This window comes from Mytilus californianus, unplaced genomic scaffold (assembly GCF_021869535.1).
Source record: "Mytilus californianus isolate M0D057914Y unplaced genomic scaffold, xbMytCali1.0.p SCAF_11, whole genome shotgun sequence".
NCBI lineage: Eukaryota > Metazoa > Mollusca > Bivalvia > Mytilida > Mytilidae > Mytilus > Mytilus californianus.
In genome coordinates this window covers 38,814,287-38,832,843 of record NW_026262593.1, presented here as the reverse complement: position 1 = coordinate 38,832,843, position 18,557 = coordinate 38,814,287, and the positions used below count along the sequence as shown (strand labels likewise).

General features: G+C 32.0%; 1 protein-coding gene across 1 annotated transcript in view; it reads left to right on the top strand.

Annotated features, from left to right (window-relative positions):
- The window catches only part of LOC127720900 (uncharacterized), a 102,864-nt gene extending 86,282 nt beyond the window's left edge, over window positions 1–16,582 (top strand). The window contains exons 40-53 of the mRNA XM_052227640.1: window positions 513–653; window positions 1,622–1,790; window positions 2,453–2,594; window positions 4,003–4,124; window positions 5,052–5,191; window positions 5,895–6,042; window positions 7,491–7,694; window positions 7,974–8,180; window positions 8,739–9,497; window positions 9,945–10,157; window positions 11,702–11,797; window positions 12,273–12,604; window positions 14,894–15,101; window positions 15,891–16,582. Of these exons, the coding sequence (XP_052083600.1) occupies window positions 513–653; window positions 1,622–1,790; window positions 2,453–2,594; window positions 4,003–4,124; window positions 5,052–5,191; window positions 5,895–6,042; window positions 7,491–7,694; window positions 7,974–8,180; window positions 8,739–9,497; window positions 9,945–10,157; window positions 11,702–11,797; window positions 12,273–12,604; window positions 14,894–15,101; window positions 15,891–16,168 (3,159 nt within the window). The 3' untranslated portion in view covers window positions 16,169–16,582. The remainder of the gene's footprint in view (window positions 1–512; window positions 654–1,621; window positions 1,791–2,452; window positions 2,595–4,002; window positions 4,125–5,051; window positions 5,192–5,894; window positions 6,043–7,490; window positions 7,695–7,973; window positions 8,181–8,738; window positions 9,498–9,944; window positions 10,158–11,701; window positions 11,798–12,272; window positions 12,605–14,893; window positions 15,102–15,890) is intronic.
- Window positions 16,583–18,557: the final 1,975 nt, after the last annotated feature.

Here is an 18,557-nt window from a genome sequence, read left to right as displayed (position 1 = left end):
AAGATCAGTAATACAAGATCAACAAAATAGAGATTTTTGTCATGAAGTCTCTTCTCGTCTACAATGTTGGAGAGTGTCCTTTGTTTGATATGCACATAGACCAAGGTGAGCGACTCAGGCTCTTTAGAGCCTCTAGTTATTTTATCAGATTGCTATCTGTATTTTGCACTTGCAAAAGAGGAGATACTATGTAATTTACCCATCATATCATCTTTGGAAGGCATTTCCATGTCTTATTCCTCCTAGGTCTTTGTGCGTATTGAATCATAAAAACACGTTATAACCCCCAAATAGCAGTTGTAAATGCAATAAAATAATATCAAATTAATTTGTGAATAAGACTATATGAACAAGTGCGTTAAGGATGAACTTAGTACAAGCAAACAAAATAAGCTTACTATTAGTTATGTATATCTTGATGTTATGAAGCCCCATTGATAGAGAAAACGCCTATCGTTTCATGTGCATTCATTTACGTTCCACGTTCGGTACACATATATGTATGTTTGTAGGATAATAAACCAGAGATATTTCAACACGATGGTGATGGTATAGACAAGGGAGACGAGGGTAAAGTGCAGACTTTTGAAGTAGATACAACAAAATTAACTGACTATGATTATGTGTTTATCAGTGTTTGGGCATTTAATAAAGTAAGACATTATTTATCGAAGGTCAAATTTCAACATAAAAATGACAAAAAAATAATCTTGGGGAATATCAGGACCTCCAAAGGAACGAAACCGGATTCACCTACATAGTACGGTAAAAAAACTAATCAAAGATAGCAGGCTTATAATTTTTTACACCAGACGCCCGTTTCGTGTACAAAAGACCCATCAGTGACGCTCTAATCTAAGACGTTAAAAGATTACATAAAGTACATAGTTGAAGAGCATTTAAGACCTAAAATGTCAAAATAATTTGCCAAATACAGCATTCATTTCTTGGGTAGAACATCCTTGAAGGTCTCCTGCTGGGTATGCAGTATTAAAAGTTAATAAATAAACTAAAATGAATGAATGGTCAAGTTTCAAAATTAAAATCTGTTTTTTCTCAAACAACATTTCTTATGGTTCTCAATTTGCTTTAATATTTAAAACACTTTTAGCATCAAGGATGCACAGTAAAAATAAAATCCGTTTAACTTTTCTAGTCAATGAACATATGATTTTACACATGGTGAAATCAAAACTATCACATTGGAAATCATTGTAACCATAGATGATTTACAGATACTCTTTTTTAATTTGACTTATAGTATTTAAATTTAATTAGTTTGCTCGTCACTTTTAAATTGGGTGTTAAATCCCAAACAATTCAGGCGATAATTTAAGCTTGGGCAACATATATTTCGACGTTAGTATTTGTTTACCTGGAGATACAGTTTGTTCTCTACTTCACAGCTGGATAAGACAAAGCTACAATGACCAATTACTTAGGAATGTTCGTATTATGCCATTATAAGCCAACTAGTACTTTTTGTCATAACAAGGAGTATATGTGATGTTGTCGTTGCTTATATAGCTTATATAGCTACAGGCAAATATAAACACACCGTATGAATATGAAAAAATCTACTACCAAACATTTTAGGTTATTGTTCATTTCTTTTATCTAGGTTGGACTTCAAAGTGACATGATTCATAACCAATTCCGTTTGATTCCTGGTGGTTCACTTGAGTTGATAAGACGATGTTCTTCTAATACATGCCTAGGACACTGTGTATGTGCACCAAAAGATCAAAGATGTCCAATTGAAGAATCGCCTTGTGTAGACAGTACACATAGTAAGATAGTATTATATGGGTGTATTTGTATCTATTTAACGAAAGTTAAGTTATTACAACAGAGACTGCGTAATCCCCAATGAATAGCACTGTCAAATTCGAACTGGTATCATTCTTAAATTTCAAAGTTAACGAAGGTTAAGTTGTTAAAACTGAGGCTGCGTATATATACATCCCAAATGAATAGCATTGTGCGATTTTCCTGGTATAATTCTAAAATTTCAAAGTTGATGAAGGTTAAGGAATTACAACAGAGACTGCGTATTTATACATCTCAAATGAACATGATGAATATCACTGTCCGATTTGAACAACACAATTCTAAAATTACAAAGTTGACAAACGTTAAGTATTAAAAAAGAGGCTGTGTACTTATACATTCCAAATGAATAGCACTGTTTGATTTGAACCGGTATAATTATCTAATTACAAAGTTGACGAAGGTAAAGGAATTAAAACAGTTCAACTTAAAATAGAAAGTTATTTTATAGGTTTCGTTTAAGGTTTTCAGATTGAATTATGCGTCTTATATTAGAATTATTGCTCTCAAGTTTGAACAACTTTCAATCTGTTTTGATTTTACGAAATGAATTTGTAGTTAGATTGTCATCTCTTAAAAAGTTTTGTAAAAAGTAAACGTAAACATGTTTAACAATTTTCAGATAACACAAACACCTTAATTGCTATATATGATCTGACTGATTTACGACAAGGAGAATTAGAGGATGTTAACTTCACGCCATCACATGACGCACTAGCAGCTAGATGGAGAATAGTTCAAATTCAGGGTTTATTACCACAATGGTAGGTACATAAGGCTTTTATAAAGAGTAAATATAAATGAGATATTTTATTGAGTCAGGTTAAATGTTATATGGAAATATGTGATGCAATAAGACACATGCTTGTTAGTGTAAACAACTTGTAAATTCCTGGATCTTATATATGGGATGATTATATCATAAATTATGTTTCAAAACTAAAATTCTCAAGTCTGCATATAGCTATTTTATAAATTTAAAATGATCTTTCTTGATATACAATCTTTTAGTTCTCTTTTCTTTCTTTTCATTTGCTTATTAAGAGTGCATTTCTTTCTAACAAAAATTTTGTAAACGTTGTGTGGCGTTTGTTATCGTTTGCTAAACGCTACAAAAGAAGAAACAAATACATCGTTTAATCCGTGTTTTCTGACTCTGTTTTGAACTTTCAATAATGCATGCACGTGTTGTTGGTAAACAGATGTATCCCCATAAGTGAAATCAAATTCGAACCATTCTAAAATATTACAAGAAAGGTAAAATATAGGGGGTACTTGATGAGTATAGGCCTAGGTCTACATGACCATAACCGAAACACCTCTTTGTAATACTGGTAATAAAAATACATACCAGATATGAATTTCTTTTCTTAAAATACACACATAAGTCTCATACTACAAGCATGCAAGTATGAATTATGAAAAATGTATTCAACAAGAAAAAATATGTATCATTCACAGAGTTATACCAGCTCTAAGTTACTCTAAATATATGCACATAGAAAATGGATGAATTACGAAGGATTATAATTATATATACTGGATTGGCCTGGTAGACCCGATTGATTTTAATATATTAAAGGTTGAAGTTAGAAACAAATGTAGCGTTTGTACTAACAAACGACTACGACAAACTGCAGACGCATTTTTAGCGAGTGCACAGTTTGTCAAAGTTTATGTAAATTTTGCAAACGTATGTTTGAAACAAATGATCAAAACATGTGCGCGCTTAGTCGTTTGCATTGTTTGTGCTAGAAAGAAATGCACTCTTAGTATCATATGTTTATTTAATTTATTGATGAAACATTTTACTTAAAAAGCTATAAAATAATTATCATATTTTTTAAACATGTTCATGAATTTGACACATAATAATTGGTTTCTATCCTAAAAAAAAAAAAAGAAAACCTGGTGCTTATTAGGAGAAACCATCAATCTGTAATTGTACATTCATTGCATGGCAAATATTAGTTTGATTGAGGAAGATCATAAACTAGCAAGACAAAATGAATACACTTATTTAGGTGTTTTTGTTACTCGAGTCGCTGGAATAAACTTAAAGACATTCGCAAATATGTTATAATCGCCTACAATGCACATGATGTGAATGTATCTTTTTTGGAGATCATTCAATTGAACAATATACACATCTGAATTGTATGTTGACTTCAGGTATGAATGGAGCGTAGGAGTAACAGACTCTAATGAACCAGAAGGGATAATTGACGGCTCTGTGGAGAATATTTGGCATCCTTGTGGTCAGATAGATTATGTTATCTACACTTTGCCTAGAGGTAGCTCTACATTAGTATATTATATATTTGTTGGACCTATCTAATATTTTGATATTCAGTAAATATATAATTTAAGATATTATCTTACTGTGAATACATTTAATTTTCGTCAGTAACAATTTTCATGGACTGAAAAGAAGTTTTTATGTAAAAATGGCTCAACAAATAACAGTACCGCTAATTATCAAACAAGACGATGTCTGGAGTAACTTATCATATTCCCTTGTACAATCTGATTTCAAAGGTCTGTAAGTAAATTGTAAAAGAATAGTTTTCACTTTGAAATCAAAACTCAACAACTGGTAAAGGATATGATTTGAAATATGAAGTCTTAAAATATGTACAAAAATAACTCGATAGTTTCAAATAAAGAAAGAACTTACAGAGAAGCATTTAAGATTGAATAATAGTATCACTGTTACATTATAAAATAATAAAGAAAAGGCACAATTTATGTTAAAGAAATGTTGCAAAACTATTCATAATTTTAAAAGTCTTACCAACAGCTCTAATTCGATTTATACTTTCCTTTAAGAATTCACAAATCATAGTCGTCATCAGACTTTTTAACACATTTACAGGATACACATCTTATGAAACCGATTACCTTGACAACGTTTTCAGAAAACATAAGGATAAAGGATATATATAGTAGGACAAATAGCATGTAACATTTAAATTATAACTAGATCATTCTGTTTGTTAAATTTGTATTTGTCTATCTCGATCAATCATTTTCATCTAACATATCCATTATTACCATACAATTTGCTATCCACTCTATACAGTATACAATAAATCTGGAAAAAAAATTAATATATTTAAATATTTAACAAACAGTTTCAAATTTTTATGTTTAGCACAGAGTCGGTCAGTAGTATATAGTAAAAATGGAAATCACGTATGAAGATATTTTTTGTATTTCAGGAAAAGTTCTAAATGACTTTCAGAGATACTCATTCTATGTAAGAGCATGGTATGACAGCAACACTTTTGCTGACTTTAAATCTGATGGTGTTACAGTTATGTCAAAACCGTTGACGACAACGAGCTTTGTTGGTGCAGGGGTAAGAAATTTATCCACCGTTAAAATAAAATCTTTATTACGTTGTCACGAAAGACTTAACGTGTATTCACATCAGATTGAGCACATATACAACTTTGCATTATTATACTTGACTATTAAAGACAATTCTCCGTTACCAAATCTAAATGACTATGGGTAATTTTTATTGTTCATAACCCAAAATGAAAAAAAAATCACATATCTGGTTGAATTTTTGATGTTTATGACGTTTTTTATCAATCACAACGTTTGTGTGGACGCTTTAGAAAAAAATAACGACAAAACATTATATTTTGAAACGGCCAATTTGTCACATTAAGGAATACATGCATTTCTCGATTATACATCTATGATTATAGGTAACATTATTTAAACAATAATGTGTTATAAAGTATCATTCAAAGATGAGAAGTTTTTTTTTTAATTTTGCAAAAATGCAAAAGAATACTTGTAAAGAAACATAGTTTGCTATGGAATACAGATTAACAATATAAACAAAGGAGATGTAAGGAGAATGTTAAGGTGAGCAACCCAACAGCGCTCCTAGCCGAAATACATTTAAACAGTTTTCCTGTACCTTATAAACCAATTGTTTTGTTGAGAAATTTTACAATTTAGGGTTCTCGGAACCATTAATAATATTGTTGGGACATGGTTTATGTATAAAAATAATGTAAAAGTAATACAGTAAGTAAATATTTTAGGTAATGGAACATTTACCTGGCCACTGGAAGAAAGATGTTGATTATATGCTACGAGGCGGGCTATTTTCTGTTTCATGGCATGAAGCATTTATAAAGGCTAGCACTGTTATAGAGAAATTTCATGTTTATTTGAGTACCTACCCGGGAGGTATGTATTATATTTAATAGCAGAAACAATGTATGTTTACAATAATGTATGTTTTAAAGTTCCTTTCATTATTACAAGAAACATGTTCTGATTAATGGGACTGGAGAACATCAACTTTGATGAAAAATTAGCATCTCTTTTCGGCAACTTTCGTGACCAAAATTGTACTTGGAAGAACATTGTTGTTCTATTTAGACTGTACATATACCAGTTTATTTATCAGCGTATTTGCTTTGTCTATAATTCAACATTACTTAGTATGATAGTATAGCCCCTGAGTAACTGCCGTCTGAAACACCAATACAATTGAGTAAAGAGCATTTCAAAATTGATTTTCTTCTCTCTACCTTTTAATTTTCGATTGGTGAATTAAATAAAAAACAGGTAAGACTGAGTACCTACAAAACAAGTTTTGATCCTATACAAAGTTACAAATCATATGGTTGTCTTTTATCTTAGTTATTTCGTCCTTAGAGGAATTTGTTTTGTTTTTAAGAAGTACCTATAATCCTATACAGATATTCAACTCCCCTCAGACCAGTTGGAATTGGGGTAGTCTTGTCAAACGTTGTGCCGGTAAGGCCAAACAAAGTATACAGTTTTAGTTTCAAGAGGGACGCAAATAAGGAATATGACTTATTTTCAAGCAGTATAATGTGGCAACTACCCTAAAGTTTAGTCGGGATATGACTAATCATTTATCGATGACCCAAAGGATTTTTAATTTTTTCGCAGGTAACAAAATGTTGTTCCTTATTTTAATACAATATTTTATCCGTAATCAACTGGAAAATTTCCCCTCAACATAAGCCTGGTTAAGCTGGATCAATGAAATTCCTGCCCTTTTTAATGAAACAAAACCAAATATGCTACAATTTTGGGTTGCTACTGCCATACACATCTTTATTGTCCTGCAGTATAAATGGGCAATACATCCAAACCCATTTCAGTTACGGGAACAATGGTCCATACACGTTTTCGAAGTCACAAGCTAAAGTGTTACGCATTTGGGTGTTCTAGCCGGGGACATATAACTTGATGATCTTTCCCCCTTCATCTTCATCTCTATCATCAGATCTCTTTAGCCAACACAATGAAGTGTAAATGATGATAAGGAGATCGGGTGAAGAGTTTGTGTTTTATATACAGAACTTTGCTTTCACAGTTTAAAGACAATATACAATAGTAAAATATCTATTAAGAGATCATTTGTTTTGAAAAGTTCGTGGGTGACATGCAATTAACAGTTGTTTACAAGATGAACCTCCTTTCTTTAAAATATTGTTACGTTTGTTTATTTACTTTACTAAACTTAGAGATATCTTTTCATAATATAGTTTCGTAGTCATTTTATATGTTCATATTGCGTACTAGTAATATGTTATATACATGTCATCGTGGTCATTGTGAGTTATTGCTTGTGTATCCAGCATATACATTTCTTACAGGTCATGACATACACAAAGTTGAAATAGACATTCCAGGATCAGTATCAACGGTTAATATTAGCCGAGTCCCCCTATTACCCGGTGTTTGGTATTATTCTAATGTAGTTGGTTACAGTTATGCTGGACAGCACGTGACACTGTCATCAGATGGGTTTACTGTAGATATAGATAAACCTTTAATGGGAGTTGTGCATGACGGCATCGGTTAGTTTATTCGTGTATGACTGTAATGAAACAATAATGCATTTGAAGACAACAATTTGAATATGAATAAATAATTGCAAACTAGTATCTCAAAAAAACAGGATTTCGTTTTCGTTAACAGTATATTTCAATTTCCATAGTAAGATCTACAAATTAACTTGAAAATAATGAGATATCAACATGATCAAGAACGAAACAGATTAAGATTCGCACTTTTGTCATAAAATTCTCAATTTTACTCTAGAGACAGTTTTCCAAAAACATTTTCATATTTTGTAGGACATAGGGAAATTGATTTTCAAAACAGTTCACAGGTTGTTGGTGCATCCTGGAGTGGTTTTGTAGATCACGACTCTGGTATTCAGAAGTATTACTGGTGCGTTCAATTTGAAATTACAAAAACGGAATGTGATGTGCTACCTTTTCAAAATGTTGGTATTCAAAGATCAGTATCCAAATCTATCAACTCGTCTATGATACACTCAGGTAATAAATTACGGCCACATAAGTCTACCGATGATCAAATCTCACAAAACAATTAAGACGACAAATCATGGCAAAATACAAAAACAAGGGAATCGCATATTAAAATAAAAAAAAAAAAAAAAGATTCCACGACCTTCAGAAGTATAAAAAATCTACATAACGACACGGAAAATAAATTTATGAGAAATGTGAAGTTTTTTATTTTGTCCTTTTTTATAGTGTGTGTCCAATACGTTCTTAAACAAAATATTAAATCAAATTTGCAAGAAAAACATAAATACATTTTTTAATATATGATGATTGGACCAACTTTTGCGTGAAACCTACATACAATTATTTAAAAATGCACACTTCTTTCTTAAGTATTATTTTCAATTAATAGTTATTAGTAGAAATTGTTAATCATTTTAAAAGTATTCTGTAATATTGCGATAGAAAGCAGAAGACATAAGAACTGGAAAATAATCAAATAAATAATATGAGAAATTAGTCTATAAGCAGTAAAATTTTATGCAAAATATCAGATCTCTTGTCTTGTAAGTTCTTTTTATATTCTAGGGGCTAAGGTAGTCAGTAAAGTATATGCAGTTGATTTTGTTGGCCATTTATCGGACATTGCAACATCGGACGGTATTACAATTGATGAAACCCCACCAAAACCGATAAAGCTGATTTTCACTGAAAACAGTATGATAAAGAACCCATCATTTGAAGACGGGGACAATGATTTTGTAGACATTTCAAACATTACTACAGCTTATATTTGTGGATATACAAAACCATATTACTGGAATTCTTCCGATAAGGATTGTATTTGCGTCATGGGTTCTTCAAAATCTATTGCTATGGATGGTCGATCATTTTTATTTCTCAGGGGAAGTGTATTGCAGACATTATATAACTTAGAAACAGGCAAATCTTATAGTATCAAATTCTTTATTGCTCATGTCCCCTTTGAAGATTCAGTGCTTTCTACAAAAGAAGGTTATATTGAATTTGGAAGTGAAAGACATGTGTTTCTTGTGTACAAAAAACAAGACAAACATGGTTCTGACATTGAAATATCCTGGCATTCTCATACATTTTTCTTTACCGCAAAGAATACAAATGTTAATATTTCATTTGGAAGCATGGACGACACAACAGGCATTTTACTCGATAACATTCAAATTTCTAAGGCTGAAGTATTTGATGTTGATACGGACTCTTATCCAGTTTTATCTCACGCAACTTGGCTACACGAATGGTCATCAATACACGCCTCATGGCAATTTGTTGATGAGGAAAGTCCTATTGTAGAATATCTCTGGGCTATTGGTAAGTTTATTTCGAAGGGTTACTAAATATTTATCAGAATTATGTTTGGTCCAATCCTTGGAAGCTTAAAAATGGGTATATTTTGTTATTTTTATATAACCTATCTATACAGTTACTAGCAAGTCACATTTTTTAACATAAGATATTACGTGTACTCATTAACTGATGGCATCATACAGTGATATTACAATGTATTTCAATGAATATAAGAAATTCATAAAACAATAAAAGGCTTATAATTTGGTACATCAGGCAAACGTTTTGTCTAGATACGACTCATTAAATCAGAACAGTTGGAAAGTAAATACAAAGTATAAAAAGTACAAAGCTGTGATTGTAAAAAAACAAGGTAAAGGATTTGACTTTATATTGTAGGTAATTTTGACCAAAAGCACGTCATGATGTCCCTTTTTAGGCATTATTAATGAAATTAACATTATTTGAAAGGTTACAAAGAAGGAAGCACAGAAATACAGAGATATAAAAGTGTTGGACTAAACACATTCGCTTACAATTATAATATTACATTAGCACATACGTCTACAATTCACATAACAGTTGTTTCCATCAATGGTGCTGGGTTGTCTTCAGTAGCCACAGCAGAAGCCCTTTATATTGACCTGACACCTCCTGATATAGAATTCATTTATGATGGAATTGGTAAGTACAGAAGATAAACAGTTTGATCAGTAAGGTATCGACCGTTCATTTTATGGGTGGGACATGTTTTTTTTTCCAAGAGAATGTTTGTTCCCACTGTAACTAAAACCAAACTATTAGTTTCTATAACATTTAAGAAACCATTTTGTTTTAAAACTCAATGTTCTAGTATTCCCCTAATTTAAAATGAAATCCAGCTATATATTTATTTTATTTTCCTTCAGAACTTTTTTGTGTATTAGAAATTTATGATCAAATTTTTTGTTTAAAACAAAGCCCACACCCCTACAAAAGATAAATGGTCGGTGTTATACGCACCATACCAATAGTAGGCATGATAATTTCTAAGACCATAAGTTGTTAAGGAAATGAAATCATGGTCATTAACGCATTGCGTACAAAGGATAACAGAAATAACCAAACAAATGTACAGTACAACATTCCATACCAATAACACGCATCAGTTTTCTCAGAAAAGGATAGACGCACAAAGTCAAACAACAACGATCAACACACAGTAGAGCCAGACTTTCTATTCGTGGTCTTAGATCTTTAGATACCCTGAATAGTCCGATCTGAAAATTAATCCATAGCTGATCGTGACATTGTGTCTGAGTGGGGATTTGCATTGCGAGTGATGCAAGCATGGCAGGAGACGCTTATCCTGTCGACGTACCCGGTCTAGCTTCTTTTTGAGTTAATGCGATTACCTCAGTTTTTGTTTGCTACCTTGATTTGCATCTACCAAATGAATTTATGAGATTTGAACATCAGTGAACTCCTGTTGTATCTAATTTGGTATAAGCACAAAATGGGGTGGGCTTAATCTAGACCATATGTTGTAAAAACATAACACATAATACAAACCTGCACAATGTAGCTACCAACAGTACGTTTAACTAGAAAAGGGAAATAAAAGATGACACATAAATTAGAAGGCAGCGTCAAATTTGGTTTTCTTCTATGGGAAGTAATGTTTATCTAATGGTAGATCCAACATTTCGAGTTCTACGCTTTAATTCGGAGAATCACAAAAACAAAACGGCATCTATAAATCAATGAGCGAGATATGAACATCGATAATTGTCGCGTTGATTATGCTTTTTTTCAAATAATTTAACAATAACGATATGTTTTTCTTGTGTATTTGATTCTATCAAATACCAAATTTATTTGCAAATGTTTCTCATGTTATTAAGTGTAAAAGTTGAGAGTTCTCATAACTGCATTAAACAGTGCTCTACAACAATTAGTTTATAAAATTATACGAAAAAAAGTACAATGTACTTTAAGCGAGAAGTGTAGATTCTAAGCAACTTGTCAATGAAAGTTCGAATGAATCCTGGTACTCTTTTTATTTTAATGGCCTTAATGTCAACTTCGTCTGAGCGAAAAAATTAGTAGCATACAATAGGTTTACCAACGCTATCAATGATTAAAAAAAGATTGGTTTGAGTGATTTTAATAACATTTATGAACAAGGAAAACACCTTTTGTGTAATACTTAGTTGGATAAGTTCTAATAATCTTATCGTTACATATAGGATATGATATAGACAGTCAAACAACGGATGAAATCATTGCTAACTGGAGGGTAGAAGATCTAGAGTCAGGATTATCGCACTGTGAATGGGCAATTGGTAAGTTATACTGCTTCATAAAAAAAATCACAAAATACATGATATTTGTAATAAACTTTCGGAATATGAATAAAGCAACTAGCTTAAAACTTATATTTTTCTAACTATTTTCTAAGCATAAATGCAAGTAGTCTGACTAAAATCAGCAGCAGTAGATGAAGGCAGTTCGGATTTGTATTTAAAATGCATGATTATGAATTGAATTTCGTTGCACATTTGCTGTAACTATACACCCAAAGAGCAATGTCTCTGTTATTTTAATTTCTCTTTCAGTGTTAATATTATTGCGCAAGTATTGTATCAAATATTCATTTAAGGTAGCGGGAGAATAACTTTTTTGTGCAATAACGTAAAATTTACAATCAGAAATTAGTATATTTTTTAATAAATGCAAACATCCCTCTAAGAATAAGCTGTCTGCATTTTTTGTTAGAAAATTGCAGTTCTGCACTTAAAACTTAAATCTTATTGATAGGTTTTAGTGAATTTGGTAATGAGATCCAACCGTTTGTCCGAATATCGGCTGAACTGTCATCTGTATCTAAAGTATTTGACCATAGTATGTTGTCATTAAAGACAGTTCATGTAACACTACGGTGTCACAATAAGGCCGGTTTACACAGCAAAAAATCATCCGACGGAGTAACAATATCAGACAGTCCTCCATCTATACAGAATGCTCAGGTTCAAATTCTGGACCAACCAATTACGGAATACAAAAGTAAACCAAACTTCCATGGAAACACCTCTACTGTGCGGTTGAAGTTGATGGGTTTTGAGGATAAGTCAGGCTTAGATTCATTTCTTGTAAGTAGATAATCACTTTTTTTTAAATCTCGGGTACACGTTAAACACATATATTACTGTCTGCCACGATATTCAAATATACAGTGTCTTTTGGTGTTGATGCTCCATTTTTAATTTTGTATTTACTTTTTTTACCATAATGTCTCAAACATTCCTTATGAAAGCTTTGCATAAAATACATGCGGTGCATGAAAACGATACGTTTATAGCCATATCAACGAAGTAAACCAGTAAAACATAAGGCAATTTCTTATTTTTACATAGAAACTAAAGGCTGTAATGAGCCTGTGTCGCTCACCTTAGTCTATGTGCATATCAAACAAAGGACACTCTCCAACATTGTAGACGAGAATAGAATTCATGACAAAAATCTCTGTTTTGTTGATCTTGTATTGCTGATCATTTAGTCTGTTTAGTTTCTCTCTATTTTCTTTAGTTTTTGCTCAAAACACAAAAGAGGGTAAAAAAAATCCAGATTTAAGGGCAATCACTCCTATTAAGAGTGACTGTCTACTACCTTTATCGGCAAAATTTGACCCGTTAGTAGATCTTGCCTTGCTGATAATTTTTGTGATTGAAAGTGTGTATTTATCTATTGTATTTTTTATCATGTAAGGCAAAACGCAAAAAAAAAATGGTAAAAATCATCATTAAAGGGCTATAATTCCAATAAGGAGTCGTCGGACGATTTCCTCTATTTGTCTTAATTGTAGATAATCAAAGGGCAATAACTCTAATAAGGTGTCGTCTGTCGATTTCGACCATGTGAAAATTATTTGTAGAACTTGTCTTGTTGGTCATTTTTGCAAAGGTAAAATTTTTTTAAAAGTTTTCAAGATAATAGGCTAAAATGAAAAAAATGGTAAATTTTGTCATTTAAGAGCAATAACTCCTATAAGAAGTCGTCTGACAGTTTTGACGTATATAGACAATTGGTAGAGCTCAACATTCTGAACATTTTTGCCTTTGTTAGATTTTCTCTACTCATAGCAGTTTTCAAGATAATAGTGAAACTTGAATTTTACCCCTTTTATTGCATTTATGTTGCTTGGCAGGCGGGGTCATCGGATACATTTCAAAACTAGATACCCCATTAATGATTGTTGCTAAGTTTGGTGAAATTTGGCCCAGTAGTTTTAGAGGAGAAGATTTTTCGTAAAAGTTAATGGACGACGGACGACGGACGACGGACGCCAAGTGATGAGAAAAGCTCACTTGGCCCATTCGGCCAGGTGAGCTAAAAAGTGGCCATAGAATGGTTTTAATTTTCAAACTTTTCATCGTTCCATTGCATATTATTTGTTTGGAATAATTGTCATCAATATCAATTATTTACAACTTGTGACCGATCAACTCTAATCTATCAAAATGAATATCCCTTTTACTTAAGATAATGAGTTGTCTCCATTTTTCATATTCTTTTGTTCGTGCACCTTGGGTAACAATGCAGCAAAGAAAGGGGAGAGGTGCAATTAGGCACAGAAATAAAAAAAAATACATGTACCCCCTTACTCAACTGGTGCATGTATTCTATTGTCTTTTTGAAATTGAAATATAAAGTTAAGTTACTTTACATTTAATATAGTACATGATTTTTTTTTCATTGCCGGCTGTGAGATTTGAACATGATCTCTCTGCTGTCAGCTGGTCTATCTTACCACCGTACCACAGGGAGCATTGAAATATAAGTATTAAAGTCTAATGCTTAGGAAGTGAGAAAAACACAACATAATTCAGCTTCATTTTTTGTATGAAATAATGAGGACGAGTCTGCCTATTGTTTTCTTGACATATACATTGGTCCTTCATTTAAGCGAGAGTGTTTTCAACATTACCATAAGCAAGCACTTCACAAATAACGTTTTGTTACTCCTGTTTCAACTAACCTAACAATTCTTAGGATATTTTCGGGTTTTATGTCTCTTTTTCAATTCATCCTGTAAGAAAATAACACAAAATGTTGAGGACATTTTGAGTTTGTCCTCACTGTATGTACACTATAAATAACATATGTCGCGCGTGTAAATTAACAGTCTAAGAAAATTGGTACTTTTAGTGTTATTACATTTTAATACTTCTAAGACAAATATTCTGTTAAAATCATATAACGAAAACAGTTTACACAGATAAAAGGTTTTCAAAAGTCATACTCATCCTTCTATATACAATCATCTTGATGAACTGATAAAAATTCACTGTTTGGCAAACAATTCTAAAAAGTAAATTAGACAGTCTCGAAAGAAGGAAGTCCTCATCACATTATAACAGAACATACTTTATATATTAAAGGTTGAATTTGAAAACCAAGACAAGACGGTTTCTTTATCAAAGACAATCCTTTATGACCACGATGGTGTAATGTACTGTAGTATGACTGGTTTAGAACTGCACGATGGTCAGTATGTAGCCAGAGTATCAGCAATAAATACTGCATTCCTATCCAGTCAACCTGTATCAACAAATATTTCTGTGTCAACAATAGTTCCGAAAGTATCAGGTATGTTAATCGTTTTATTACTTAAAATACTTTGTCTTTTCTCGAGGAACATATAAACGTATATGACGTTCATGTACTAAGTAACAATGCAAGACTAATAGTACTGTAAAAGTTGTGTAAAAATGTTTGGAAATGTCCATTATCTATTTCATTTAGTTATTTGTTGTTTTTAATGCTCTTTTACATTGTAATGGATTTAATCTTCTGTTGTAATTGATTATAAGCCTGGTATCTTTAAATACTTGATTCTAGATTTATAAAAATTTAACAATACAAACATTTGATCCACATTTAGGGATCTTCAACATGTGTTACCATCTTATAATTCAACAAAAAAAGCATTTTCAAGAAATGAACAAACTAAGTGCAATACAAAAAGAAGACAAAAATCTACCACATATAGACATTACCCAGATATGAAACCAAAGCTTAAAAATTCATTAAAACAACCAGTGCATACTTGATACCCAGAACAATGATCTAAGCTTAATAAGAAGTTTAAGGGTAAATGGTAAATAAAGATGAAGAAAAAAATTAATGAAAATAACCGGGAAAAATATAATAAAAGATGACAACATGAATTAGATCAGGAGAACGTTTAGACTCGGGACCATTTAGAGTTTGACATAATGTATAGACACCTGTAGATTGTTGTAAACTTTATGATAGAAGTCTTTTTTTTAATCTACGTTTTGAGAATATTCCTCGTTAGCTCTTTTCACATATTGTAATGACAGTACTATAACATTATATGAAAACATAATAAGACAATGCATTATATATGTTTAGAAACAAAGTCCATCACAATGTCTAAAAAGAACAGAACTTTAACCATAAGCTGGGATACGTATTTTACCTCTGCATTTACCTTGTACTATGAAGTGTCTGTAGGGACAGCTTTAAATGGAGCCGATATTGTTCAGTGGCAGGAGACGACAAACGAATTTCTTGTGATGCATATCCCACTTCGGGTTAAATTCTACAGTGGAATGAATATCTATATTACAATAACAGCTTTTGGATTACATGGGCAACATACGACACAAAATGTTGCTCTGACTATGTAATAAAGTGATTTGTTCTATCTAAAGTGCGTTGGCACACAATTGCAGAAAATCTTGTAGATAGTCGTTTGCAAAAAGCATCTTCCCTAATAGTTTTGTGTGTTGCAATGGTATTTTCTATAACATATATTTATTATTTAGCTTATGTTATTATTCATTCCTTGTTCATACAAAAGAATCTTACATTGACAGATCTGCTTTCACTCTACTCCTAACTTAAATAAGACTGAAATATTTATATATCATACAAATGCACCCCTCCGACTTGTAATGCGCCGTTTTTTTGTTTGTTTTGTTAGATCATTCAAAATAGGACTTAAATCCAAAAAAAAACAGTTACTTTTATCTTCGTACAGTGTATTTATTGTATTACCTACATTCTCACATCTAAATAAATCCCAATGTTAAAACTCCTCAGTTTTTGTTTATCTCACCTAGCCTAAAAGGCCATGAGAGCTTTTGTCATCAACTGGCTACCGTCGTCGTAAACTTTTTAAACACACTTCTTCTCTGTAACTACTGTGCCAAATGATACCAAAACTGAATTGTCCTAAGGGTATTTAGTATGAAAATTGTATCTGGGTATTGGATCAATGTACAAACATGGCTGTGGTTGCTAAAAATAAAACATAGGGTAATATACAGTTTTTGGATTATATCTTAAAAACAAAATTAGTTAGAGAAAACCTGACAGAGGGTTATTATGATCAGAAGGTTAAAATCAATTTACTGCAGAATTTTTAGAAAATTCGACAACACATTTTGCCATTTGATATGGGACTTTCCTAGTTGAATTTTCCATGGAATTCGGTATTTTTTTATTTTAATATTTTTAGTTATTGCCCTTGAAATGTCAATTGATAGTTAAATCTTAATTTTTTTTTATATCTCAAAAACTATGGCAGTTAGAGCAAATTTGACATTGTGGAATTGATCAGCTGGTCAAGGTCCATCCCCAACAGAATTTTTCAGAAATTGGACAATCCATTTAGGAGTTATTGCCCCTGAAATGTTATCTTATTTTTTCAATTTCGCAGATTTTGGTTATTATCTTGAAAGCTATACCAGGAAAAGAGATTTGTTAACTGTGGAAACGATCTGAACAGTAAGATATACAAAAAAAGTAAAATAACAAAAAAACAAGAGGCTCTCAAGAGCCTGAATCGCTCACCTGTATTTCAGAGGAGAATATTTTTAAATGTTAGCAAACTTGATGAACAAATTGTGTAAAATTGTCTTTAAAGGGCAATAACTCCTTAAGGAGTCAATTGACAATTTTGGTCATATTAACTTTTTTTGTAGATCTTACTTTGCTGAACATTATTGCTACTTACAGTTTATATATATCTATAATAATATTCAAAATAATAACAAAAAACTGCAAAATTTTGTTAAAACTACCAATTCGGTAGCAGCAACCCAACAATGGGTTGTTCGATTCGTCTGAAAATTTCAGAGCTGATAGACCTTGACCAATTGAACAATTTTATCCCATGTCAGATTTGCTCTAAAAGCTTTTGTTTTTGAGATATATGCCAAAAACTGCATTTGACCCCTATGTTCTATTTTTAGCCATGGCGGCCATGTTTGTCGATGGATCAAAACTTCGGATACAATTTATAAACTAGATACCCTAAGGAATATTTAGTTAAAGTTTGAAGGTATTTGGCCCTGTAGTTTCAGAGGAGAAGATTTTTGAAATAGTTTACGACGACAGACGACGACAGACGACAACAGACGACGACGACGACAGACGACGACGGACGCCAAGTGATGGCATAAGCTCACATGGGGGCCTTCGGGCCCCAGTGAGCTAAAAACCGAACTCCGAGGCAAATTCAAAACGGAAAGTCTTAATCAAATGGCAAAAAAAAAAGCTCAAACACATCAAACGAATGGATGAAAACTGTCATATTCCTGTCTTGGTACAGGCATTTTCTTATGTAGAAAAAGGTGGATTAAACCTGGTTTTACAGCTAGCTAAACCTCTCACTTGTATGACAGTAGCATAAAATTCCATTATATTGACAACAATGTGTGAACAAAACAAACAGATCGACATAATAGGTAAAAATGTCAAAAATAGGGGTACAGCAGTCAACATTGTGTTATAATCTTAATTACCATAAAACAAACAAATATATCAAAAAAGAAAAACAAAAATTTACCATAGTACTGTAACAAAATTGGCGTCCATCAATTAGTGTTGTTTAGGATTTTTCGGATTTTCACGTATGTCTCATCAAGTGGATATATGTAGCGCCTTTCATGAATTTATTGTCGGTTCCCTGAAAGGAAACTTGTCCCCCCAAATTTGTGTGTTGACATTATTTTAATGGTACCGATACATTACTTTTGTTGTTATGTAGTTATTGTGTAAATATGGATAATT